Genomic DNA, 18468 nt, shown 5'->3' with positions numbered 1-18468 from the left:
TGAGACTGTGATGTTCATTAGCTGCTATAAACTAATGGTTAATGTTAGCTGTTACAATCTGGGTTCCTTTAAAGTGATCCCCGTCCACACGTCGTGCCAAATACTCTGGTATTGGATCGTCACACGGTTGAAAAATGTGATCAAAAAACATTTTAAGGCTTAAAATATTTATCAAGAACAGATTTAGGATGAAAAGGATTATCCACGCTGGTTGCATTTAACAACATTTCTGGGTTTTATCCTGTTTTTGTTTTTGTTTTTTTTGCATAATTGACTTAGACAAAGTTCATGGTGGCATTATTGATGAACAGAAGTGATTACAATTTGTAGGTATTGCAACAAAACTACACAAAATGTGAAAGCAACATAAATGCAAAACATTTGGACAAAAAAAAATTGTAACTGTCATGTTTTAAAGTGAGAATGCAGACTGTGTAAAAGAAAATACATTTTAACTCATATTTTTAGGCTGCCAAGGTAAAAAAAGAAAAGAAATAAAGTATATTTGGTTCATGTGCTCCTTAATGTCGATGAAACTATTATTCATATGCAGTTATAGGAGTTTTCCTTACACTGAAAATACTATTAAGATAATCATCCAGTTTTTTTATTAAAAAAAAGTCACATTTGTGTAAATCTAAACAAGAGGTGTAATGAATAAAATGTGGTAGCAGATGGATAGGAGCCCTGGCGAGTGGAGGCTCCCACCCCAGCTGTACTTTTCCCTGAGTATGTGCTAAATAGGCCAGCACAGTAAATTGTTAATTCACAAACGGCAAATAGGTTATTAATAAAGTGATACCGGCATATTGGGAGGGGGTTTTAATGATGTTAACACTGGAAAATGCTTGCAGAGCTCCATAAATCCATCCTCTGCTCAGCCTCACAGCACTTAAGGGGAAGAATAACTTGAGCCAGGCTGACTGTTTGACTCCTATTGCTTTCCAAAACAAGTAATTTAGAAGGTGAGTTGGAGAAATGGAACAAAACATCCTCCTGGCCAATGATTAAAAAAAAAACATGTACCACAGTGCTCATCCATTAAAAACAGCCAGGAATCATAGTTTATTCTGTTTTTTTTTTCCTTTTCAGTTTGCGGAATGCTAGTGTCGTCCACGTCTCATGGCTCTGTAGGTGGAAGTTGGAATGAATTCAGCTCAGTCCTATAGCTGTGGGCAAAATTGTGTGCAGTAAACAGCATCTTGGGTGAGCTGTGCTGAGTTTTACTGAGCCACACAGTTCCTGAAGACAGACAGCAACATTAATCACAGGCTGGGGGTCTGATTACATAGGCCTGCCCCTCTTAAGTAAAGCTGTCCCTGGAGCAATACACGGAGTCTGCAGTGCCGGTTCAACATCGCACTGGTGGATGCTCATCTCTCCTTGTCGTGCTGAAGTTCCATCATGCCCCATCTCTCTGTGTTTGATAAAAAGCTAGGTCAAATTCATCATAAAAGTCATTTGCAGTATTTTGAACGTGCAAATTTGACAGAATTTGAGTTATTAATTCACAAAAATTGATTGAATTGAATTTGTGGATGTTTGAAGTAACTTCACTTTTATGCTGAGTCTAATTTTGAGACAACTTAGGGGTTTGCGCACCAACCAACAGACAGAGACAAACACAAACTAAGACTAATGTGGTTCTCTTCTACAGAAACCTGTAACGTCCAGGCTCAAACCAATCACATGATGGCCTGCTATCCCTGTTGGGAAGGTGACTTTAAAAAGTAATCATAGTTATACTTGATCCTAAAAGTAACCGAGTTAGTAACTGAATTACTCAGCACAGGACTCCCTTGAAAAAGAGATTCTTAATCTCAATGGGAAATTTCCTGGGTAAATAAAGATTAAATTAAAAAAAAAAAAAATCAAATATACAAAGTAACTAGTTGAATGGAAAAGTAACTATTTGTTTACTGTTAAAAAAGTTTATTTTTTTAATCTAAATGTAGATTTTTCTGATCAGTTTTCCTAAGTCAGTTGCCATTAGGAAAATAGACATGTACTTGTAATTAACCTTCAATATTTATTTCAGTCACTTTGGTAAACATCTTTTGTCTTTTTCTGGATGTTGACACAATCACACCTTACACTTTACTTTAGTCATACATTCATTTAAAGGGCTTATACCATTGAAAATACATTTTTTGACCTTTTAAATGTATTATAATGTTCCTTTCTCACGAAAAGAAACCCCAAAGCGATATTTCGACCTGTTCTGAGGATTCCTCTAAAAACCTGCGCTCTGAGCACCAGCCCACTTTTCTCTGCTGAGCTAGCGATACTTAGCAAAAACGCTGTCCATTTATATGCACAATATGGAGACCTATCTATGCAAAAGTTTGAATGTTGTTTGTTTTCGTGAGGAAGTTGCAGTCGTGGTGCTGAGGCCGGCTCTAGGTTGATGTCATGAAATGGGCGGCACCCACACGTAAAGAAAGCTGGTGCTTCAGATAATGACTACGGTAGTTTCACTTCCGGGTAGGAAAATGAGCTGCAAAAATAAGACATTTCTTATTTAAAAAATCATTTTTTTGTTAAACTTCAATTTATGTTTCTGATTGTGGAGCCTTTTAGGAAATGTTTTTATTTTTATTTGATCAATTTGAATGAATTGGGGCAACTTTCAAACTCCTCCACTGTTTTGTCTCTTTCACCCCTGTGTTTGCTGGGATAAATAGTCTCTAATCAGATGACCACAGAGGTGACCAAAATCACTGTGGAGCAAACTTACAGTACAGTACAGTTCAATGAAATTCAATTAGAAAAACAGATGCTACGTTCACACCAGGCATGTAAAAGCGTGTTTTCAACGCGTGTTTAGCAAATTATGTTCACAATGGACTGCTGCTATCCAATACTAGTCCATATCCGTCATCTACATCTGGAAGAGGTTTGGTGTGAAATGTCGAAGTGATGAAAATCTGGTGAATCTCACTCCAGGTTTTCTTTCACAGCTCTGTTTTGATTTATGGAAGACTTTGTGTCATATAATTCTGCCTGGGCACAAACCGCAATTATTGATTTCTACTGCATGATCAATTTTGAAACGGTTGGCACTTCCGAGAATTGAAAGGGACGCCATCCATACATCACTACCAAAGCTAAGTCCCTGATTGGTCAAAGTTAAACCTGGGTAAACTTTCAACTTGCGTTCAATAGCGCGTTTTGTGTGTGGAGCCCAAAAACAGTCCAATAAACTTATGCATTTACATAGACCGATCATTAGAAGTGGTCACTCGGTCGTGTATTCCCGAGGGCGGTGTGGAAGTAGCTTCAAAGTTAACAGCTCTACGTTTTCAGTGTGACTTCACTTCTTTGCTTTTTTCCAAACAGCATGCTTCTGTTTTCACTGTGACTAGTCTATTCATTCAAATTTTGACCTTTACTCTTTACATTGGAGGGTAAAGGGGAATCTCCAGAAAGGGCTGCTGCATTTTAATCTGCTCTCCTTTTGCTGGAGGTATCGGCTATACAGCACAACTGTTTTTTGTGAGCCACTATTGTTACAGGACAGGAAGTGGCCTTTTTCATTGATCAGCACTCAACTCCTGAGTGATGCTTTATCAAATGTCTTGAAGTGTTCTAGAATCCACCATGAGCTGACATTCGAACATCCTATTGGGTCACACTCAGCAAAATGTCAGACTTTTCATGGAAGTCGAATGTCAGACCTGACAAATTTAATATCACGCTTTGCTCTCTTCTGTATCATACATGCCAAATTAAAAGCTGCGTATAAACCTTTTCATTTTTTTAAACTTTGTTTGTTAAATCTTCATAATTAGTCATAAAGCCAATCCAAGGAGGCTGTTATACAAGACAAAAGAAACTTTCCTTTGATCTTCCTGATTCATTCCAAGACATAAGATTGCAGTGAAGACACTGAAGCATCAAAATGTCAGATCACTGCACTAAAGGTTGGATCAATTGGTCCATTTTTCAACCAAGAAACTCAGAATGTGTTTCATTTGAACTTAGATGGGCAACGTATACCCAATGTCAGATAAATCATCCTGTGACTTTATATTACTGTGATGGAAGGAATCTAACCACCAGCGCCGATTTTCCCTGCAATTCACAATTTGTAATTTCCAGATTGAAATCGGTCTTACAGAACCGTTGAGCACATCTGGAAACACTACTAGACTCCATTTCCTCCTATTCTTGAGAAACTGGCTTTAAAAACAGCCGTTAATTATTTATTGGCTTCATTATTTTTCTTTTGCTCCACATTCATGTTTGGTCTTTTGCTGTAGTAATTAGCCTTCAATATTTTTCAAAAGTGCTTGGCAGACGGACAGGCCCTGGGGGGGCAAAGACTGAGGGAAGGTGGGGAAATCTATTTCATGTATAATTAAACTTTTAAGACTCATTTCCTCTTCTTTCAAGACTTTAAGTTTTTTTTTTCTTAACTGAAACAAAGGTGGGATCCAGTCATTGTTTTGTTAATAAAAAGATGTGTTATTAATCCTGGAAAAAACTTAAATATGTCCTAATAATTATTCCCAATATACTTGAAAGGTTTTCTATTTTGTACGGCACAGTTTTTATGATTGATTCTGCTTTGTTGCTAAAGATAAGAGCAGCGAATTTCTTTATAATTTCATGATTTTTTTCCCCTCTTTGTCAAAACAAATTATCAACTGAAACTCCTATTGCTTCCACAGCAAGTTAATGTCGTCTTGTATCTAATGAAAAATTAAACGCTACTTTGCCTTTTGATCTTTTTCTCATTATTTATACCTTTGATAGATTAAGATGGCAACAAAATAAGTGAAAGCTGTGGCAGCGTTCCAAATGCATGTAGGATTTTCTTCTTGCAGCTCATTTCAATATTGCTCTGGTAAGACTTGAGTCAGCTCTCTGTTCCACGATCAAAGTATTAAAGCATAGACATGACCCAGTGCATGTAGCATTGCTTAAAAATAACTTCCTTTACTCAATAAAACCTTCCCATAACCAAGGCTGTAGGAGAAAGAGGAAAGTTGACATTGATGCACTCTGCCATTTACCTGCAAATGCTTGATTAAACACCCACTCTGATGCTGATGAAAAATGTGTTTTTGGTGTTCTTAACATGTTCCTGTGGCATGTTTCTGACGATAGAGGACATGTGTATATGTAATCGTAGGGTCAAAATTGCATTTTTGAATATTTCTTTAGTCAAATTGCTGTGATTCAGGAGCTGATGAAAAAAGGGCGTTTGAAAAAGCCTGAATTTGTGTTGTAGAAAACATGCTGGGCTCCCTGCTCCATGCCATTGTGATCCATTCACTTGTTGATGACTAGATCCATGTACGTCTTTGTTTTCCTCGTCTGAGCTGGTATCTGGTTCAAAACTGTACCGCTGGATAGGTCTACTATTGCTTGCCATTTTTGCTGCACCTGTAATGGTAGGTTGGAGTGTTGAGGGGTGTAAGCTAGCGGGAGAGAGTGTAAAGCATCGACTGGAGTGTCTGAGTGTGATATCACCCATAGAAAATGGCTTAACTCCCGGCTCCAACTACCAGTAAATGAACTCTTCTTTTTTTTTTCGCGGTGATGGCTCCAGCCATGCGACGTCAGTAGACATTGATTAGTTTGAGTCAGTGTTTCTATGGTAACCCCTCTCACTAATTAGGAGTGAGTTTGTTTGAAGTCCACACCCCATCCACTTAAAGCAGGCTCGGGAGCATCTGTCAAATGTTTCGAATGTTTAAGGACAGGGCCAGCAGACACCACATGCTTTTATTGAGGCATGAAAAAAAATCTTGGAAAAAAATAAGATTAGAAAGAACATTTTGGCTAGTATATACTGTATGTCGGGGACTTCCTGAGGAAGGTAAGGTTGCTCAGTCCAGTTCTCTTCTGCTGTCAATGGTGTAAACGCAAAGCTCTGTTTTGGATGATGGGAAGGGGGGAAGGTTTCTCTGTGCCAACAGTCCTCTACATAACTTCTAATAAACTACTGCTGCTCTGCAGAAACTATGTCCTTGAAAACAACACAGGTTTTTGATTTTGACTAAACTGACCTAATAATACCGGTAATCAAAAAACTACAGGGAACGCTCTTAAAATAGATCAAAAGAAGATCAGAGTGGGTCTTTAAATATGCAATAGTTCTTTAAAAGTATTAGGTATTTGTTTCAAGTTGTAGTACCTTTTAGTCACGTTTAAAGTAGAGTTAGGACATGTTCATCTGTTGATAGTAAGTTGTGTTTTGTCTGGTAAGTGCTGAAGTTAGTAAATTCTATTCATAGCCATCTGAGACAGCTTTTTGTGTCAGGGGTAGGCATGTTTTACTTTTGATAGATTGTGTTTAGCTGTTTACCAGTGTTTTCTGGTTGAGTTAATGTTTGCTCCTGGTAGTAGAGCAGTTTGCAATAGATATTGGACATTTAGTCAGGCACTGAACTTCCAAACCTGAGACTGTGTTTCTTTGTTAGAAAAGAAGAGATTGCTCTGTCTAGTAAGTTTCAATTCCCCTGGTTCTTCAACACCAATAACAATAAAAGGTAAGTTAAATAACGGTTTCAGGGCGGAACTAGTTTTATTGCCGTGAGCACATCAGCCTGTCGTGTCTGAGCATGGGCAAATCCAGAGGACAACAGAGTCCAACGCCTCTGGAGGAGTTGGGTTTTAGAGCTCAAACAAGTAGTAGAGGTGAGCCTGACTACTGTTGTTACTGCTCAGCCTCCCGCACAAGCTTAGGCTCTTTCCTACTCAGTGAGGTGACCTTCCAGCATAACTGACCATGTAAGCCCTCAAATCTCCCAAGATGGAAAAGTGGCAGGTAAAAACTCTGGGGTAGAAGTAGTTTTACTACTCCAATATCACCAGTATGCATCCGAAACTCCATATAGCTAATGTTAAAATACACATAGAAGTGCAAATATATTGCAACCCTACCTTTTTCTTTGTTAACCCATAAGAACCCAGAACCATTTTTTCTTAAAAATAAAATTATGTGTATTTTACCCCAAACCAAGCTGACCACAGAATTTCTGATATTTTTCAGTTACACTAATGTCGCCATGGGTTCTTATGGCTTAAAAACAACAAATAAAAGGTCAATATTTACCATTTATCACCATTAAAAAATGGATCCAATTCACAAGCATCAAGTACTACTTTGTTCCTACAGTTAATAGCTCTTTTAGATTTAGGATCACAAGTGCTGCTTCACTATACCTAATTTCAGTAAACTTGAAATTTGAATTTAACTTTTTAAAAAATGTATTTCAATGTTCTATTCTTGATTTGGATTCACTTTGAAAGCCCCCTCAGAAGAAGCTGGAATTCAGTCAGAGCGTCATACTAATCCATTCACTCATAATGCAGACTATGAACCATCTTTATGTCAGTCCAGTTGCACAACTGTGGTTTACTTGCAAAAGAAAGGACTCATGTCCAGCAAAGTAGCAGAGCGTCATCCCATGCTGTTGGCTACAAAGTCAATTGGTCTGCCTTACATGGTCAAGAGGACAAAAGCTGCTCTAATACCAATCCAATTGTCTCCAGCGAGGACAATCGTATTGTTGTCAGCTTTGCCCTTCATGTAAACCGCCTGGAGAGATAAAAACGGGATTTATTCTGAGCTTTTCTCTTGAGCTTTGTGGCTAAATGACGACAACCATCAGAAAATCAGACACTTAGCAGCTGTGGTTAAAATCTCTAAATCCTGGCGTCGAAAAAGTTCAAAGTGATAGTAAACATTTATGTTTTGAACTTATGTATTCATATTCCTGTCAGACCCCACAAGTTTTTCTTAGCCTCCATCCCTGTAAACAAGTCGTACTTCAGTACAGCAAATCACAGTGGAAGCATCAGTTATATTTTCTTTTCTTTTTATCAAGTCGCAATCCCACAAGGAAGCAAATCGCGCTTTAATGCTGATGAAAGACTCCGTGACTCGAATCACAGCAAAGGGTCGACTCTGTTCTTGTTATTTTTGATACTTCAGTCCCAAATCATCGATACCGCCTTCTTTTATCAACGCTGAAGTGTAGGGTCATTTGTCTTCACTTTCAAAAGGTTTCACTCTGCTGAAATGAAAGGTAACAGCCCCCCCCCCTTTATTCCCTGCTGAATGCTGATTCCTGACAGAATTGTGTTTGCTGCCATTTCCTTGTGTTTTATGAATTCCACAGAAAAACTCCAGATCCTTTATTGTCTTTTTCAATCTTTAATATAGAGTTTTTCTTTATAACACATGAATGCTTCTTTGGCCTCCATTTGAATGCGCTGTTACACATTTTGGGCTGTGTGTGTGTAACTGTGCTGTGTCATAGTTCTTTTTCCCCCAAACAAATATTCTGCTTTTCTCTTCTTCTTTTTTTGTAGGCAATATAAATGACTGCTCTCTGCACTATTACTTCTTCCTTCTGGCGGGGATCCAGGGTGTCACCTTGCTGGTCTTCCTGATCATCTCTGTCAAGTATGACAAGCAGAGGGGCAAAGCAGCTGGCCAGCCCCAGAGACGCGCCTCTTCTTAACCCCCACCCACCCACTGCACCCGACATCCCACTGACCCCAGTCATAAATGCCCTCCTTTTCTCTCCTCAGTGCCCACAAACGCTTTTCAGTGGTACTTACAGGAAGTAGTTTATGTAGTCCAGTGTTATTTATTTTTATGATTTTTTTTTCTTCTTCTTAAACAGAAATGGGTTTACATCACTGACTGAAAAGCTACACCCGACAGTATGGAGAGCCATGCAGGAGCAGTGTTTAAATCCTTTCTGCTGTGCTTCCCTCCTGCTGTGTGTTTGATCTGGCTGCCTTTTTTGTGGATCATTTGCACACAACTCAAGGAGTACTGCCATATGAGTTTGACAGATGTCTTTTTTTTTAATTATGACAATGCTTCCTTTGTTTTTTTGGAGTTCTGAGAGACGTATTTAAAATCATATCTTAATGAAATTACTGTTAATAATGATTTTTGTGTTTCAAAGATAAGTAATGATTATTTAGCGTTCATTATTTTTCTGACAACCTGAGCTCATTTTACCTCGCACATGTACTGAAGTTTGTGTTGAGATCATCTTCTTTTACAGTATTGTTTGACACACTATTCTGAAGGTGCCTTTTTGTAAATGTAAGGATTTTAGCCACCCAAACCCCATATTTTTATGAAGTATGAAATATTTAAAATGTTGTCTTTTACTGAAAAGCATCGATGAGTCTGATGTGATCTGAATTACAGGCGTCAAATAATGCCGCACATCACTCCAGGTTTTGGTGTGTCCAGGCGTAGATCTCTTCCGAATCCATCGTCTAGTCGCATCTAATATTGAGAGAATAATCTGTCGTGTTTGTTTTCTTCTGCCTGTGATTACAGTCCACACTGCAAAGCCGCATAAAGCCTTCTCATAACTCCACCATGAATCCACAGACAGTGCCTGACATAAAATGGGATTTTCTTTTTTTGCTTATGTTAACACGGCTACTTTGCAGAATTTTACATTGCAGGTCAAACCACAAAATGATTTCCCTTGATGACAAACATGTCAAAATGACCACTTACAAAACCGGAACCTAAGAACATGAGATATTAATGTTTGGATTTGTTGTAAGATTGTAACAAAACAAAACAAAGGACAAAACGTCTGCATTATGAGGGTTTCATCTGTGGCCACACAGATGAAATGTGGCCACAAATGTGGCTTCATTTGCTTTTATTCTATAAAAGACTAAAGTGTGCTTGTTTTTGTGTGTGATTCATGTGATATCGAAGTCAAACTGTTGGGAAAGCATGTGCTTTTGTTTGCTTTTGGGGTTTAAAGAAAAACGTTTGCTGATAAAGAGTAACTGTGGGGAAAATAAAATTGCCTCCAGGACTTAGGACAGAGTTTATCATGTGGCGTTTGTAAAGTGATCTGAATACTTTTAAGATAATAAATTGCTTTTTTATGCTTCTTTTTTTATTTTTTCCCCAAAATATTTGTGACTTTTATTTGAGTTATGCCTGCTGAGGATTTAGAACTGGAGAGTTTGTTTGTACTCCTCTAAAGACTGTATTGGGGATAAGTTTTGTTAATACATGACATTGCTTAAAAAATAAAGTACAGAGACAAAAATCATTGCTCTAATAATTCCTAAAGCTATTATATGACTATCTGCAACAAAATCTGCTTGCTGTCAATGACGCTTCTTTCTTCTACCTTTCTCTTCTTCAGGTTTCTATTTGCTTTGTTTAACTATGAGGAAAATTGTTCTTTGATTTGCAGTTTATTTTACTTTTTCTTTTTTCCTTTTTTGCTTCACTGGAAAAAAGTCTGTTTCATTATTCGAGTCTTACAATGCTCTTCATTGCTTTATCTAGGCTCACCTATGGTCAACCTTTATTCTCCCTCTACTTCCTTCTACCGATTCAAAGAAGCTCATTCCTGTCCTTGTGTGCACTTTTACATGTGGCCCTGCAGAATCCAAAATGTGTGTAATCACCCCTTATGGCCAAAAAAACATTAAAAAAAGTCATTTCAAGCTAACATATGTGCCAAATGAAGGAACATTTGCAGTTGAAATATGTTTTATTTTCAGAAAATGACCCGTCTAATGAAGGAAATGACCTGAAATCCAGTGAAGAACCATTAGCTGCATTTGTACGCTTAACATTTTGAGTCTAAATCACTGCAGTGTCACACAGTTGTTAATCTCAAGCTTACTATGTCCCAGCAACTACACCTGAAAAAGCAAACGTTGGTATAAATAATATAAAACTTGCCTTTCTTTTTTTTTTTTTTTGAAGATTGAAATCCCCTATAGATATTATTTTTATTTTAATACACACATTTCCTACTAGAAGCTTGCCTCACACAAAGCCATTTCCTGTTTAATTTTGTCAACCGCAGCTGGGGTTGAAGAGACAGCTTGATGTTTGAAACCAACACAACACCTCCAGGTCATAATTCCTGTGGGGCGACTTGTTTCTCATGTTTTTTTGTTTTTTCTTTCCTTCACACATTGAAGCAGTTGCAGAGGCAAAATTGTAAGGCAGTCACAACAAGATGCACAGCCGGCACCGGCCTCGTCATGTTTCAGAGTGATTTATGGACCAGAATGTAAGACAAAATGTAGTTTTGAAAAATACCTTCTGTACATTATTGTGTTTCCATTGCTCTGTCTCCTCAAACATTTTCAAGGAGAACAACTTCTAACGTTTTCTGATTTAAATGTCTTTTTTTTTTTTTACTTTGAGTTTAGGGAAATTGATCAGACTATTTCAAATGAAGGTCAATTTTTGATCATACAGTAAACAGAAGTGTAGTCTGTTTACTTCGTCAGGCAATTCTACAATCTGTTGTCTTAATCTTAAAAAATCTTTCGTCTCACCCCTGCTGCCTCTACATTAACCCCATTGTTGGTGTGTTTCGAGGAAACTTTGGTGAGTGGTCGACAAAATAAAATAACATGAAAGCGCCCCCAGTCTTCCAACTGGCGCAGGACTCCTCGTTCCAACTGCATCATCACCGATTACGAGCCCTGCTGTCGCTCTCAAGTGTTACAACAGAATTTGGCAAAAAACAGAAGTTGACTGAAGTAGAGTTGGACTAAACGCTGCATTCTTCTAGATCGCCATCTGCTGCAAACACCATGAAAATGACAGTGAATTTGAAATTGTTACTGAAGTCTTACTTTTATGTGAAGTGATTCATAAAATGAAGCATTACAACATAACCTGATGCACAAAAATAGAAAATCTACTAATATTTCATATATTTTGTAGTAAAAATAAAACCATTTCTTCAGAAATAAAGTGGAACAATTTGAATTTAGCTGCACATCCTAACTTTGTCTGGCTTTATCCTCTGGGGCCTTGTAAAAAGAAGTCTACCTACTTTGTTACACAGATTTTGCAGTCTTACCTGCACAAAGAGCAGCTGGCAGAAGCTTCTAAAGATGTTGCTCCAGTAATTGGAGGATGATAATGTATCATTGCATGTTAATTAAGATAAGCTAATGAAGATATGTTTAAAATCAAACAGCCACGAAAGACAAATTGCTCCTCTCTAAGAGGTAATCATCCATTTACAAAGAGGCCCATTAGGTTATCAGTTGTCATTCTTAGAGATGCATGTTATACAAGCAAAAGGGGGTTGAACATAATAAATCAATGTGTGCTACAGCACTGTGCCAAATTCTCAATTTATAGGGTTACCGGTAACATCTTTTTTGCATTTACTTGTTTTTCTGTTGGGTGAAGGGTTTTTACATGATGTTGTTATTTTATTATGTCAAAAATCACCTGAGCTGAACTCTTTCATTGCAGCAGAACGGTCCGCATCCTCTTAGAAATCGGGCTCCTGTGTATGCAGAAGGATGCTCTACAGTGTGAAAGAAGACTTGTGTTAGTGTTAACACACTGAACAGCATTGATTTCTATCAGTTCTGTGTTGTGACCTTTAAAAACAAAGAGAATAAAATGACAATAACAGGTATAAATGGAAATTAAAAATTTTGCCATGTTATGTTTAAGTTTACATAAGAGTCCTGACTAATCTACATAGATACTTTGATCAGCCTATATTGTTTATTTGCTTGATATGCAATTCTGCCCCCATCTCACAAAAGTGAACTACATCATCACCAGTCATTATTAAACCATGTTGCCCCATTTAAATGTTAAATGATGTGCTGCTTGTCAGGTAAGATTGGTTTCTTCAATATTTTTTCAGGTGCGATGCTAAAATTAACACAAATGTTGCACAATGAAATACATTTTTAGACTACAACATTTAAATAATATAGTTGTATAGTATAGTTGTAACTACCAAATAAGATCTAATCTCTATGACTGCTTATTCTAAATGAGAGTTTAATTGTGCATTTTTGTCTATTGAATATATTGAACCAAAGTTTACCTTTAAAAACTTGATACTTCGCCAATTTTTGTTTGTCATTTTGCCAAACTTTATTAACTCACCTGACCTAAAAATACGTAAGAAAGCATTTCTTTTTTCTTACTGGTAAATTACATGGAGTCTCAGGTGTTTCTGCTTTCCCTGTACGTCAGGTTCCAAAATAAGGCACAAATCCCTTATGGGGCCCTTTTTTCTGCTGAACACACGTGACTACATCACAAGCATGTTAAAAGTTTGGCCAACAACAAAGCTGAACACTACTTTTGTCCTAAATTGCAGGCAATGCATCAGCCCTTATGTGTGAAACTACTTCTAGAATCCTATGGAAATGGTTTTTGTGCTTAGTTTTACCTGATTTTGCCCTGCATTTGTGTTTTTGTTTACTTTTGTTCAAGTTCTTGTCTTCATCTTTGACAATGGGCACATGGTTGAGATCAGCCTTCCTGCTCTGGGGAATCCCTGTCTTGAAAACGGACACACTGTCTCTGGGTGTCATAGGCTCCACCTGCTTGTCCCACTAATTCCAAAGACGCAAAATGTCTCAAATATCTCCACTTGTAAAGCTTTTCTTAGCCACCTCTCCCCTAAATCTGTCTTCAATTTTCCCAGCAACCAGTAATGTTTGTAATTTTTTTTTGTTTGATGTGAGGATTTTTTTGGATGCATGGTACAAAAAGAAGATTCCCTTATTCCTTGTTGCATTACTGCCGATACTTCTGAGATAAATGTGCATGGGGTCCATGATGTGAGTAAAGCACAAAACAAATAATGAATATTTTTTCATAAGAGGGCTGCACACTGGTGCTGTGGTGGGTTAGTTCTGGTTTGGATCCAGGCTGGGACCTTTCTGTGTGGAGTTTGCATGTTCCCCCCGTGCATCATGCATGGGTTTTCTCTGGGCAGTCACAAACTTAATTGAGCAGCAATGAGAGAAACATCAGAACTGGCCAATCTGAAGAAGTTTTAAGTTTTCACCTCATCATTGGTAAAAACTGTAACTGTAAAAGAAGTTGGGAGATGTGGGCCATCACAAGCTTGCCATTCTCCTGCAAATCACCATTTTGCCCGAACAGAAGCGAGATTTCAAGGACAAGGACAGTTTTGCTCAAGTTCAAAAGTCTTATTCTGTTCCCGTGATCTTGTTTTTCTTTGTCAGAAATGTGACATCAGACTTATCCTTGATTTATTGCTTAGAAACATGGCAGCCTAAGAGCTCAATAAAGTGTGTATGTTTCTCCTCATTGATGTCAACACAAGCTTTTAACAATGACAATATACTATTTGTACAGCCTAACATTTCTAAAAGTGTAGTTTTGTCTCTTTAAAAACTGTCTTCTGCCAGACAGCACTCACTATTCACCCACATTTGTTCGTTTTTAAAGTAAACGTTTGTAAACTGCTGCTGTGTTATAGATCCATCTAAAATTAGAACTCTGTGGTTCAGAGCAACCTGATTCTATAGGACATTTTAATATATTGGCAAATGAAACAAGATTGATCATTTTGCACCAAACAAAGATACTGGCACAAAGAGCTGTACACTGAGCTCCATAGATTGTGAAAAAACACTCAATGGGCAGCAAAGCCCAGTTTAGCTTAGTCTGTTTTAGCAATTAACTATTGTATTTCATGACTGATATCATGTTCTTATACAATTACCAGTTTCAAGTCCGTTCAGAAAACTATGTTGTAATATTGGGCTATATAAATAAAGTTGAATTTATTTGGGATTCCCTATTTACACAATGGTCCAATTAGTTTGACTTCTAAGCATTTTACTGGACTTCTCTAAGTCCTTCGTTTTCTTAAAGTTCCAAGTCACTTTTTCAGTTTTGTTGTGTACACCTGTTTTAAAACCTCTTCTACCTGTTACAAGTGTGTAAAACTCGATGTGATGCCCAAAAAGTCCCATTTGAATCATTTTAGCCACAAGCTACAGAGAACTTTGTTGAAGTAGGGCTAGTGGTTTTTGCACTTTAGCTTTTGATTGTATGATCACACACACAAAAAAAAAAAAAATAGAATCCATGGTTTAGGTGACATTTCTGGAGCTTTTACACAATAGTTCATCCTATATCTTCCCTTTCTGACAGGAGCGGCAGTGTTTCTATAAATCAGGTTGTGTCAGAGACAAATGGGCTGTCAACTGGGGTCCCACAGGGTTCTGTTTTAGAACCTGTTCTGTTCTCCTTGTAAAACCATTTGGGGCCCATACATTTACTGCATATCCTCACTTTCAGTTGGGGTATTAGTCAGTTCAAAAGCATCTCGTAGCACTTTTATGTTGGTGTTATTTATTTGTACCGTGTTACAGTTGATTGGATGCTGACACCTAACAGATGATTATCTTTAGAAAAATGTATCTCAGATAAAATTAGAAAGTAATTTTCATTTAAAAAGTTCTTTTTTGACAAGTCAGACACTACACTGGCACTTCAGCTAGCTTTCATTAGTTTGTTTTGGTTGTTTTTAACCAATACAGATTCAGATCTGCATTCAGATATCAGTCTAAACAACTGACTCAAGATTCTTTTTAATATTTTTTTTTTAATTGGAAAGAAAAACATCAATGTAAATACTTAGATTTGGCATAATAAAAAAAAAAAAAAGTTGCATTACGGGTCTAAAAAATATAGATAGTTTTACCAAATGAACCCACAGTGATGCTGAACTATGCCCAGTGGGACTTACAGACAGTTAAACCACTTGTGCACGTGCTACATGCTAGTGTGTCTAAGCCTTTAATATAAATATAAAAATAGAAAATACTAAATAATATTACTTATCTGTTTTAATTTTTGTCTCTTAGGCTTTTAAATAAATCTCATTGCTTTCCATTCATGTATTATTTTTGTCAGAGAAAAGGCTATTCAGCACAGTTTCTTTACAGGTTTCACTTTAAAGAAACCAAATGTTAGCGGGTTTTTTTTCCTTTCAAAACTACTAAACTGACTTCAACACAAATTCAAGGCGGCAACCTAAATCACGCAGCGAGTAATTATTTTGAAAATTGCAAACATGGGGCGTGCACATTAAGACTGCAGGGAGCATAGCCGACCATTAGTAAAAGCGTGTTGGCCTCATATCATCAATTTAATTAAAAATCCATTTAAAATGAAGGCCTGGGGAGAGGGTTTTTTTCTTTCCTTTTTTAGCAAAGTCAAGATTTAAAGCCAGCAAAACTAAGTCTTGAGTTGCTATGTCATCGGAATGGAAGGAAATACAGTCATTATACCTTGTGTATCACTTTCCCAGCAGGCAGGAGCACATCTGAAACTGCAGCCTAAGTGGATGAAAATGGTGGTCTTTAATGAGCTCCAATGATCTGTTGCCACCTGAAGAGGAAGAAACCTCCAACAGTGGCCGTGGAAGCTTGGCAAAAATATTCTAATTGCACATGCCCCCCTATTAATTTACCATTGACTGCTGGTACTTACTGTAAAATTCGTAAACTTTACCTGTGCAAGCAATGCAGTCCACGACAGCAGCACACTAAAGCCTCCTGCAAGTATGATTCATGTCATTTTAAACTAAAAACTTTATTATTTATTTATGAGAATCGAGCAGACTTCAAAGTTAAAAAGTAACATTTTGAGGAGGAAAAAGGAAAAAACATGTTCCATCACTCATTTCTGCTTTTTCCCTTTCAGTTGTATTTGTAATTGCAATACTGTTTTGAAGTAAAAAGATTATTTTTCCTATTTAGTAACACTGGAAGAAGTATTTTTAACTTATTGACTAAATGGTTTGCTTTAGATGATATGCAAACACAAGCCTCTTTTTTAAGTACTGTACTTTTTAGTATCTAGCTGTGCCAGCCTATCTTCAGCCATGACCCTATTTGATTTTCATAAAGAAAAGAAGAAGAAAAAACGTCTTTGTAAACCAATGAATGATCCAAAAAAATGCACTTTACCTATGTAAATTGATGCTTTTGTTAGTGAAAATGATTTTTCTGTGGATACTGGCCATGCATTTACTTGGTGTCAGATCAGAACCAGATGTTTCCTTTGTTATTTTACACCACCAACAAAAGCAGAAAAAAACGAAAGAAGAGATTAAAGAAGAAAACAATAAATCCAAGCAAAAAGGAGAGGGTGTCTTTGAAAGTCTGCCTGGTAGTATTATATAAAGTCTATACTGTGTGCAATGTTTTGTTTGTGTAAATCATTTAGGATCTCATGGTTAACTAGCAGAATTTCTGAGCAAACCAAACGTGACCCTGGCTTGCCTGTAATTTGCAGCCACAGTAATCTCAGTTTCCTGCTGCATTTCATCTCCATTTTTCCAGACAATATTCCGGGTTTTGAGGATTGACAAACCACTGTGTGGCAACATCTACTGTGATCATTTTCCCAAAAATGAAGCACACACGTGCACTCACTTTCATGCTCACACACTTCCTACAAAACACATTCACAATCAACCAAGCCAACTGTGAGTATAATAGCGTTCACTGAGCAAAACCCAATTTCTCAGGCGAGTGCTTCTGTTTAGAACGTTTTTAGAGATGATAATCTTTGGTTCAACTACCTGAATTATCTGCTGACAAAAAGAAAACATTGCCCACCCTTCTTTAAATTATATCTTTACAGTTGAATATGCAGTGAGCGATAGAAACCGGCTTCTACAGTAACTGACAAGAGTTCTAATAGTTATTTTTATTTTTTATTATTTTGGCCATGAGCTGTTGTTGGCTGGGTGACCCTTGAGGGCGTGGTGAAGATCTTTGTCTTACTAAGATCACCATAGTAAATCAGCTTTCACTGCCTCGCACAGGTTTTTTGGCAGAGTGTTTTACATCAGATGTCCGTCCTTAAAACAAAGCTGTATTTTAACCGGGCTGGGGACTGGCACAGGGGGAACCAGACTTGGGCCCCCTTGTGGCTACATATTTGTGCAGTAGTGTGAAGCATCTTGCCCAAGGACACACACTGGATGAAGCTCATTGCTTTCGCACGTGCCAGTCCTACACGCCTCTCCTTCCTCACAGAGGCTTTGTAAGATGCATGTTTTGTGTTGTAAATTATGTTATGTTTTTGTATTTCCAAAATTAAACTTTTGCCGTCCATGGCAAAAATGGATGGCTATTTACAGTACTAACATGGCATGTCACCTTAACCCTTGTGCTATCCTAGGCACTTTAACATTGGGAGTTGGGTCATCTAGACCCACTAGACAGTGCTCTGAACCTTTTTTCTTCAATGATTTGTGATCTTCACTGGTTTCCATGGATTACATGAAATCCTCTTCACCTTTATCCACCTTTGTCATGGTAGGGAGAACACGTCAGTGTAAGGGGGGGGTCATAGGATAGCACAAGGGTTAAATATGAAAAATGTATAAAAAAAATTGTATACATATTGAAAGTACAACAAAAGTTTTAATTTTGAAATTTGGACCTATTTCTGTTTCTAGGGCTTTTTGTTGTGAAAAAAGCCATAGACTGAAATAGAAATCCTGCATAAAGCTTGCTTTGCATTGTGAAGGGATGGACGCCAGTCGCAGACATGACAGAGGCGATGGAAACATTCCGATTGACTATTGCACGTAATTCTTTTGTATCATCGCAACAGAGACAGACGAGAGACGGACCGATGTAAATCTGGCGTGAGCCGCATGC

At 37.5% G+C, this 18468-nt stretch overlaps 1 protein-coding gene across 3 annotated transcripts in view; it reads left to right on the top strand.

The window, feature by feature from the left end:
- The window catches only part of slc15a4 (solute carrier family 15 member 4), a 38493-nt gene extending 28432 nt beyond the window's left edge, over positions 1-10061 (top strand). For all 3 annotated transcript variants that reach the window (XM_020706125.2, XM_020706128.2, XM_004072720.4), the window contains one exon: positions 8329-10061. In XM_020706125.2, the coding sequence (XP_020561784.1) occupies positions 8329-8480 (152 nt within the window). In that variant the 3' untranslated portion in view covers positions 8481-10061. The remainder of the gene's footprint in view (positions 1-8328) is intronic.
- The last annotated feature ends 8407 nt before the right edge of the window (positions 10062-18468 follow it).

Source organism: Oryzias latipes, chromosome 9 (assembly GCF_002234675.1).
Source record: "Oryzias latipes chromosome 9, ASM223467v1".
Classification (NCBI taxonomy): Eukaryota; Metazoa; Chordata; class Actinopteri; order Beloniformes; family Adrianichthyidae; genus Oryzias; species Oryzias latipes.
This window is presented reverse-complemented; position numbering and strand designations above follow the sequence as displayed.